The 10,475-nt window shown below is 44.6% G+C and overlaps 1 protein-coding gene across 1 annotated transcript in view; it reads left to right on the top strand.

Annotated features, from left to right (window-relative positions):
- The window catches only part of LOC132816568 (solute carrier organic anion transporter family member 2B1-like), a 99,849-nt gene that overhangs the window by 80,686 nt on the left and 8,688 nt on the right, over positions 1-10,475 (top strand). Inside the window, exons 12-14 of the mRNA XM_060826335.1 lie at positions 101-261; positions 6,560-6,624; positions 7,762-7,882. Coding sequence (XP_060682318.1) covers positions 101-261; positions 6,560-6,624; positions 7,762-7,882 — 347 coding nt within the window. The remainder of the gene's footprint in view (positions 1-100; positions 262-6,559; positions 6,625-7,761; positions 7,883-10,475) is intronic.

The raw sequence follows: 10,475 nt of genomic DNA on the forward strand, positions 1-10,475 counted from the left end.
GACAGTCACTTAGTAATACCCACATCCTGTAAATGAACTCGCTAAAGGAACCCCTGTGAGAAATTAATTTGCCTCTTTGTGTGTCTTTCTCTCTTCAAAGAATTATGCCAATTGTTCCTGTGTGTCGGCTCAAACCCTGGTGAAGCCTGGCTCCTGTGGCAATGGGTGCTACAAGCTCCTCCTGCCTTTTATGATCTTCCTGACCTTGGCTGGTTTTGTAGCTACATTTTGCCAAACACCTTCTTTCATCTTGGTCCTGAGGTAAGTTACTTCCATTATTTAGCTCTTTTTGTTCTTGATTTTAGGAATTTCAAGCCAAGCTGGTCAAACTTAATTGGGCCCGTTTATGTTTGAGCTTGTGCAGAAGTTGGGGGATTTTACATTTGCAGTTTCAGAACGACAGAATTGTTGTGGAATAGAAATAGGCCATTCGGCCCTTCATGTCTGCACTGTCTCACTAAGTGAACAGCTCCTTTCCATTGCTTTCCTCTCCACTGCCCCGTGTTATGGACCAGGGGTATATGAATAGGAAGAGTTTGGAGGAATATGGGCCACATGCTGGCAGGTGGGACTAGATTGGGTTGGGATATCTGATTGGCATGGACTGAAGGGTCTGCTTCCATGTTGTACATCTCTATGACTCTATGAGATCAGACCCCTTTAAAATATTTTAAGATAATAGCCGAGATGCCAACTTTTTTCTTATTTTTACAAGTAAGTGTACAATGCCGTATTCCAAATGAAATACGGCTGGTCAAACAACCCGACGTGAAGCAAAAATGCAATTTATTTAAACACTATAGTTAAAATGCAACCGAAGAAAGAGGAGTAAAAAATGAGGTCTGCAGATGCTGGAGATCACAGCTGCAAATGTGTTGCTGGTCAAAGCACAGCAGGCCAGACAGCATCTCAGGAATAGAGAATTCGACGTTTCGAGCATAAGCCCTTCATCAGGAATAAGAGAGAGAGAGCCAAGCAGGCTAAGATAAAAGGTAGGGAGGAGGGACTAGGGGGAGGGGCGATGGAGGTGGGATAGGTGGAAGGAGGTCAAGGTGAGGGTGATAGGCCGGAGTGGGGTGGGGGCGGAGAGGTCAGGAAGAGGATTGCAGGTTAGGAGGGCGGTGCTGAGTTGAGGGAACCGACTGATACAAGGTGGGGGGAGGGGAAATGAGGAAACTGGAGAAATCTGAATTCATACCTTGTGGTTGGAGGGTTCCCAGGCGGAAGATGAGGCGCTCCTCCTCCAGCTGTCGTGTTGTTGTGTTCTGCCGGTGGAGGAGTCCAAGGACCTGCATGTCCTCGGTGGAGTGGGAGGGAGAGTTAAAGTGTTGAGCCACGGGGTGATTGGGTTGGTTGGTTCGGGCGGCCCGGAGGTGTTTAGATTAGATTACTTACTGTGTGGAAACAGGCCCTTTGGCCCAACAAGTCCACACCGACCCGCCGAAGCACAACCCACCCATACCCCTAGATTTACCCCTTACCTAGCATGGCCAATTCACCTGACCCACACATCTTTGGACTGTGGGAGGAAACCGGAGCACCCGGAGGAAACCCACACAGACACGGGGAGAACGTGCAAACTCCACACAGACAGTCACCTGAGGTGGGAATTGAACCCAGGTCTCTGGCGCTGTGAGGCAACAGTGCTAACCACTGTGCCACCGTGCCACCTTAAGGTGTTCTCTGAAGCGTTCCGCAAGTAAGCGGCCTGTCTCACCAATATAGAGGAGGCCACATCGGGTGCAGCGGATGCAATAGATGATGTGTGTGGAGGTACAGGTGAACTTGTGGCGGATATGGAAGGAGTCTAGAATGGCTTAACTCCACTGGAAAACTTAACAGAATACTAGATACAGTAACCATTACCAATTAACTGTTCCAATATAGTAACATCCCATAAACAAACCCATTGGCAAAAAGGCAAAACAGGCTTTGTCTCACAGGCGATCCATCACTTCAGAAGAGAACACCCAGCATTGGCTGAAATCGAGAAGGAAAAATAACTTCTACTTCTTCAAGCCCATGATAGCTAGTGCCTAAATCTAACCCTAAAAACTAAAACAAACTAGAAATCCTGGTCTGTGAGAGGTGGCCACACCCAGCCAGGCTGCTTCTATTGTTCCAACTTTAAGAAAAAAACCCAAGGCTTCACAAGCTGTTTACTGCTCAGTACCTCTGCCTTAAAGCCTCTCTTAAAAGGAAACAGGATAAGATGACCTCTTAAAGCCACAGCATCATCGCACGCGTTAGCAGTGTCTCTGGGGGCAAGTGTTTCAGTGTGGGTGCACCTATTTGACAGAAAATTTCAGACCAGACCTCATGGAGTTTCTTTGGATCCGGTTTCATTACCAACACAAGAACTGATGATTGTACAGATGATCTGGTTGCTTTGGTTCCGAACTTCCAGCAGAGTACCTCTTATCTCATTACTGAGGGCACAGCAACATGAGGCAACTTTCGACCTCTCTGCCTTAGAAGGCAATGGGGGTGAAGATCATTGAATGCTTTTATGGTGGAGATGGATTGATCCTGGAACAGAGAGTTATAGAGAGTAGATGGGAATATGGATTCAAAACACTAACAGGTGAGACGTGTTTTTATTGAATGGTGGAGCAGGTTCGAGGGGCCAATGGACTACATCTCCTCCTATCTTCTGTGCTTGGCTTCTCCAAAAACTTAACTGCATATTCATTGAACTGTATTTCAACTTTTGCCCAGGAATTGAGTGTCCATTGGGAGGAATTAGAGAAACACAGAGATCTTGCAGGGTTCTGGAAATTAGATTAGATTAGACTTACAGTGTGGAAACAGGCCCTTCGGCCCAACAAGTCCACACTGACCCGCCGAAGCGCAACCCACCCATACATTTACCCCTTACCTAACACTACGGGCAATTTAGCTTGGCCAATTCACCTGACCCGCACATCTTTGTGACTGTGGGAGGAAACCGGAGCACCCGGAGGAAACCCACGCAGACACGGGGAGAACGTGCAAACTCCACACAGTCAGTCGCCTGAGTCGGGAATTGAACCCGGGCCTACAGGCGCTGTGAGGCAGCAGTGCTAACCACTGTGCCACCGTGCCGCCCTTAAATGGAAATGGAAGAGGTTGCAGAGTCAGGGAGGGAAGAGGCCACAGAAGGATTTGAAAAGGATGATAAAACTTTTAAAGTTGAGGTGCTATCTACCAGAAGCTAGTTTAGATCAGTAAGTGGGGTTGGGCTGTAGGGGAACAGGACTAGGTGTGAAAAAGGACATGAGCAGCAGAGTTTAGGATGAGTTTGAGCTTATCAAGAGCAGGAGGCTGGCTTAAAATGCATTGGAAGAGCCAGATCTGGGGATAAAGAAGGCATTAAGAAAGGGTTCAGCAGCAAAAGTTGCTGAGGCAGGGACTGGGTTAGAAGATATTCTTGATGGCATAAATAGGCAGTTTTAGCAATGGCATAGGCTATGTCAACATGGAATAGTGGCTCTCTGCTGCCTCACAGTGCCAGGGCCTGGGTTTGATTCCAATCTTGGGTGACTGTATGGAGTTAGCATGTTCTCCACATTGAAATAACTCCATGAATGTCGGTAATCCATCACCAAGTTACCCTCTATTTGCACGTGTAAGTACCTGGCACTAATCCAGCTGGCTCAGAGCCAGCCAGTACAGAGAACGGACACTCCTCTTTATACCTGTCAGCCAGGGCTCCCTGATTGGACCAGGTTAACAGTCCCAATCAGGGAACTCATATTCTATGAGATCCACCTGATTAGATTAGATTACTAACAGTGTGGCAACAGGCCCTTTGGCCCAACAAGTCCACATTGAAGCGCACCCACCCAGACCCATTCCCCTACATTTGCCCCTTCACCTAACACTACGGGCAATTTAGCATGGCCAATTCACCTGAACTGCACATCTTTGGACAGTGGGAGGAAACCGGAGCACCCGGAGGAAACCCACGCAGACACAGGGAGAATGTGCAAAATCCACACAGACAGTCGCCTGAGGTGGGAATTGAACCCAGGTCTCTGGCGCTGTGAGGCAGCAGTGCTAACCACTGTGCCACCGTGCACTCACCTGGTTGACATCATTCTAACCATTACACTCATGTTTGTGTGGTTTTCCTCCCATAGTCCAAAGATGAACAGATTAGATGGATTGGCCATACTAGATTCCCCATTGTGTCCAGGGATGTACAGGTTAGATGGGTTAGCCATGGGAAATGCAGGGTCTGGGTGGGATGTTGTTTGGAGTATTTGTAGATTTGATGGGATGAATGGCTTCTTTCTGCAGCGTAGGGATTCTATGATCCTATCTCAAATGTGACACCAAGATGGGAAACAATCTCATTTAGTTTCAGACATATGCCAGGAAGAGGGATTGTTTGAATTGGAGGAGAAAGTGAGGTCTGCAGATGCTGGAGATCAGAGCTGAAAATGTGTTGCTGGAAAAGCGCAGCAGGTCAGGCAGCATCTAAGGGACAGGAGATTCGACATTTCGGGCATAAGTCGTTCCTGAAGAAGGGCTTATGCCCGAAACATCGAATCTCCTGTTCCTTGGATGCTGCCTGACCTGCTGCACTTTTCCAGCAACACATTTTCAGGATTGTTTGAATTGTCTCACATATGAGTAGGAGGTGAGGAAAATCAATGCTTCAAGCTTGCTTCAATTGATCTGGCTACTCCATGTTCAAGACTAACCCCACTTTCACTGCCTTTCACTGCCTTGCTTCTCAAGAACCTATACATCGCTGTATTAAAAAAGACTGTCATCCCACCACGTTTCCTGCAGAGAAAGGCTGATGATCCTCTGTGAGAAGAAATTCTCGGTCTTAAAAGGAGGTCCCTGAGTTTGAAACAGTAACCTCTCATTCTAGATTCTCCCACAAGGGGAAGCATCGCCTCTAATCAACCCTGTCAAGACCTCCTCAGGATTTATATGTTTCAATCAAATCACCTCATACTCTTCTAAATACTAGGGAATACAGACCGCATCTGTCTCCAGAAAGAGTTTGTGGCAGGGTCTAAGGACTGTGGCTTTAATCTACCAATAATTAATAGGAGAAATTTCCTGTTTATCCAATCCACTTGGTATCAGTCTGGCAATTTACACTGATGAAGTTGTGAGAGAAAATAGAGAATAGCAACAGGGGTAGGCCATTCAGCCCTTCAAGCCATCTCCGTCATTCAATGTGATCATGGCCAACCAACCAACTCAGTCCCCTATTCCTGCTTCCTCCCCCACACCCTATGACCCCTTTAGATCTAAGAACTATGTCTATCTCCTTCTTGAAAATGTGCAACATTTTGATGTCAACCACTACCTGTGGCAGAGGTTTCTACCAGCTCTCTGGGTGAAGACATTTCTTCAAGCGATGGTGGAGAGGTCAAGCTAACTTGGATGATGTTGTTGAGGTTCACCATGCAGAAGTGAAAGAGACAAAGACCAAGGATAGGATTTTTGGGAGTATCAGTGAAGTCACCATAGTCCTACCAGATCATAGGGCTGCTCTCTCGTTAGGCATGAGGAGAGGTTAAGAAGAAGAGACCTTCATAGTAACCTCAACTAGTGGTGGGAGCTGAACCCAAGCCATTGGCATCACTCAGCCATGAGATAAACTGGCAAACTGAACTAAGCAGGTTAGGAATTCTGATCAACTGAAAGGCTCAGCCAGTACAATAGGAGGAGGCTAATGTGGGATCTAGTATCATTTAGTTGGAGCAATATGGACCCACTCTTTGCTGCATAGTCCATATAATTTTATAAATGATCTGACTGGACAAACTCAATATACAGCAGCACAGCCTTGGACCGAAACATTTCTTATATGCATTTAAAAGAATAATAACACTGCTTTTTGTTTTGTTCATTGGATGTGGGCATCACTGGATATATTGCCCATCACTGGATTGCCCAGAAATAGTCAAGAAGTGACAGGTTGCTATGGGTTTGGGGTCACATGTAGGTCAAACCAGGAAATGATGGCAGATTTCCTTCCCTAAAATGGACCAGATGGATTTTTACAACAAAAAAATCAACAACATTTACTTGGGTGTCATTAAACTAACTTTCACTTCCAGATTTTTAATGAATTCAAACCCATGGGAGATGATGGTCTAGTGGTATTATCGCTGGACTTTTAGTCCAGAGACCCAAGTGATGTTCTGGGGACCTGGGTCTGAATCCCACTGTGGCAGATGGTGGAATTTGAATTCAATAGAAATCTGGAATTAAGAGTCTAATGATAAACATGAACCCATGGTCGATTGCCATGAAAAACCCATCTGGATCACTAATATCCTTTAGGGAAGGAATCTGCCATCCTTACCTGGTCTGGCCAACATGTGACTCCAGACCCACAGCAATGTGGTTGATTCTTAACTACTCTCTGGGCAATTAAGGATGGGCAATGAATGTTGGTTTGTCAGTGATGCCCACATCCTGTGAAGGAATAAAGAAAAATAAAAGTTCCGAGAACATTAGCCTGAAGGTCTGAATTGCCAGTGAGATTCTCACTACACCTCTGCCTTCTCTTGTCCTTTGTAAATGCTTTTTCATTTGTTGATTTCAGGTCAGTGAAGCCTGAAGATAAATCTTTGGCAATTGGGATTCAATTCATGCTGTTCCGAGTTCTGGGTAAGTACAAAGTTACCTTGATCTAACTCCATGTTAAAGGTCAGTGAGAGATCCATCGTTTGAGATTCCTCCCCTGGAAGAAGTGACCTCTCAGTATTTAGCCTGCCAGGCTCTGTAAGAATCTTACATGTTTCAATGGCAACTAGAGGAGGCCATTCAGCCCCTCAATCCTGCTCTGCAATATGTGGTTCAGTTCTAGTTTCACACTGTTGCTGCACATTCCTTGAAACCCTTACCCCAACAAAAATAAAAGTCTATCAATCCCAATCTTGAAGTTTACTAATTGACACCAAACTCATAGCGAATTAGGTTGAATATTTCCATTTGCCCTTTCTGTTGAGAGGTGTTTCCTGATTTCTCTCTTGTCTAACTTAATGAAAGTCAACTTCACAATTTGGTGTGAATATCCAATAAGGTTCATTTTTTATATCACAGATCACTGAATTGTAATGGCACAGAGAGAGGTCATTCAGCTCATTGTATCTGCATTGGTTACCCAGAACCAACCTTTTACCTTGCTCCTATATGCCTACATTATCATTTCCATCCAAATAACCATCCAATGTCCCTCTTGAATGTCTCAATTGAACTGGCTCCCACCACATTTAGGCAGTGCATTCCAAACCCTAACTACTCACTGAGTGGAAAAGTCTTCTTTTCAAATGGCTCATTAGAGAAGACTAAATGGAACAAAGGAACATTGGATCAGCAGTAGGCCATCCAGCCCTACCAGTGATTCCTACCCCATGATAGTATCACAGATCATTTGTGGCTTCAACTCTACATTCCTATCTATCCACCCTCCGCGACCCTTGACTCCCTTGACAGTCAAACATGGATCTAACTCAGCCCTGAATAAATTTAAAAACCCACTCCCACTACACACTGAGGAAGAGAATTTCACATGAAATGAGTGTCTAAATGGGTGGGTAGGGTTAGTGATGGGGAGAGTGTACACGGGGCTGTGGGATGGGGATTAAATGGGTGAGTAGAGTCGGTGATGGGGGTAGAGTATACATGGGGCAGTTGGAGGAATGTGAATGTAGCACCATTGTCAATGTTGCTTGAATGTGTCTAGGACACTCAGAGTATTATGAACCACATTACGTATGTTCTCATTGTGATTTTCTTCCATAGCTTGGTTGCCAGGGCCAGTCCTGTATGGAAGTGCAATTGACACCACCTGCATCCACTGGGAAACGAAATGCAGCAAAAAGGCAGCCTGCAGATACTATAACCTCGACCTCTTCCGGGTCAGGTATGCTCACTGCTGTGACATAACCTTTCCATTGACAAGACATTTATTAAGACTGGTTTGACTACACTTTCTAAAGCCACGACCTGCATCATGTGACCATAAGATATACGAACAGGAATATGGCATTCAGCCCCTTGATTCTGCTCTGCCATTCAGTCATGGCTGATATGATTCTCAATGCCACTTCTGCCCTTCATCCCCACTGAATACACTCAACGGTTTGGCCTTCATAGATCTACGGAAAAATGAGTTCCACAGATTCACCCCTCTTTGGCTGAAAAAAAATTCCTTCTTATCTCAGTTCTGAAGAGTCATCCCTTCAGCCTGAGGTTGGGCCCTTGGGTCCTAGTCTCTCCTGATGGTGGAAACACTTTCTCCAAGCCCACTCTATCCAGGCCTTTCAGTATTCTGTACATTTTAACAAGTCTCCCTCCTCAATCTTCTGAACTCCATCAAGTACAGACCCAGAGTCCTCAATTGATCCTCCAATGACAAGTCCTTCATTCTTGAGATCATTCTGGTGAACCACCTCTGGACACACACCCCCCCCTCCAAGGACAACACATTCTTCCTTAAATACAGGAATCAAAACTGCTCGCAATGTTCCAAATGCAGTCTAACGAGAGCCTTACACAGCCTCAGTAGTATATTTCTGCTCTTGTATTCTAGCCCTATTGAAATGAACGCTAACATTGCTTTTGCCTTCCTAACTGACGACTGAACCCCACATTTACCTTAAGAGAATCCTGAACTTGAGCTCCCAAGTCCCTTTGTGCTACAGATTTCCAAAGTCTTTCTCTATTTAGAAAATAGTCTCTGCCTCTACTCTTCCAACGGTAGTGCATAAGCTTGCACTTTTTCACATGGTATTCCATCTGCCACTTCCTTGCCCATTCTCCTAGCCTTCTCACTTCCTGAACACTACCTGTCCCTCCACGTATCTTTCTGTCAACTGCAAACTTAGCAACAATGCCCTCAGTTCCTTTGTCCAGATTGTTAATGTATAACGTGAATAATTATGGTCCCAACACTGACCCCTGTGAAACTCCACTAGTCACCAGCTGCCATCCTGAAGAAGACCCCTTTATCCCCACACTCTGCCTTCTGCCAGTCAGCCAATCCTGCATCCATGCCAGTACCTTGTTCCTAACACCGTGGGCTCTTATCTGATTTAACAGCCTCCTGTGCGGCACCTTGTCAAAGGCCTTCTTGAAGTCCAACTAGATCACATCCACTGACTCTCCTTTATCTAACTTGCACATTACCTCTTCAAAAAGGTCTAACAGATTTGTCAGACAAGATCTTCCCTTGATGAAGCCATGTTAACGCAGCCCTATTTTATCATGCACTTCTAAGTAGTCCACAATCTCACTCTCAACAGTGGACTCTAAAACCTTACCAATGACTGTGGTCAGGCTGATATCAGAGTTGAAAATGTGTTGCCGGAAAAGCGCAGCAGGTCACCCAGAGGAAATGTAGCAGCCAATACGTGAGATCAGTGCAAGTTCCCCTCTAAGCCAGTCACTATCCTGACTCAGAAATATATTCCTGTTTCTTCAGTTTCGCTGGGTCATCAAATCTGGAACTCCCTTCCCAGTAATGTTGTGAGTCTGCCTATTGAAATGCATGTTTCAAGAAGGCAGCTCATCATTGCCTTCCTTTGTAGGGGCAAGGGTTCAATAATAGAATGGAAATAATAAATATGCAATTTTCATTATTTCCAACACTTTTCATTCCAGTGTTCAGTGATAAGTGACAGATGGTGGTTTGGTAATAAAGTCATTGGATTGATTTAGAGGTCCAGCTTACTGCTCTGGAGTCATGGGTTCAAACCATAACGGATACAAAATTGAATTCCATTGATAAACCTGGATTTGAAAACTGGTCTCATTGATGGTGAGCACATAACCATTGTTGGTAATGTTCTCTAATGCCCTTTAGGGAAGGAAATCTGCCATCCTTACCTGGTCTGACCTACATGTGACTCCAGACCTGCAGCAATGCGGTTGACTCTTAATTGCTCTCTGCAATGGCTGAGCAAGCTAGTCAGCTCAAGGGGAAATTAGAGTTGGGAAACAAATTTGGCTTTTTCTAAGGATGCCCACATCCTAAAGAACAATCCAGTGACAGATATATTCCATAAAAGGAAAAAAATGCCTTACATTTTGGAATCAAACAGAAAAAGTGAAAATGGGGAAAATAATCAGATACATAAGGATCAGAAAAAAAGAGAAAAAATGAAGGGAATGGTTAATTAATTTTGTTTAACTTTCTGGAAAAAAATAAACATTTTGTCAATTTTTTTCATTTAGCACCCTCAGGACAACTTACAAGAATATAAATAAACGGAAAACCTTGTAGTTAGCTGTCAGTTATCACTAACTGGTGACTTCTCCAGAAAAATGTCTCTACTAATCACTTGCAAGTCCGCTTACAAATGGATCAGCAGTCTCCTCTTATGCAGTATAAATGTTGATTTCCCTTTTGAATTGGTATTCTTGCAAATTATCCTGATGAATGAGTGATGAAAATTGGGAAAAGTTTGTCATTTTTCCATCAAAACTTAGTATTGTCTTCAAGGTTTGTGCGAAGA

Source organism: Hemiscyllium ocellatum, chromosome 6, assembly GCF_020745735.1.
Source record: "Hemiscyllium ocellatum isolate sHemOce1 chromosome 6, sHemOce1.pat.X.cur, whole genome shotgun sequence".
NCBI classification, from domain to species: Eukaryota; Metazoa; Chordata; class Chondrichthyes; order Orectolobiformes; family Hemiscylliidae; genus Hemiscyllium; species Hemiscyllium ocellatum.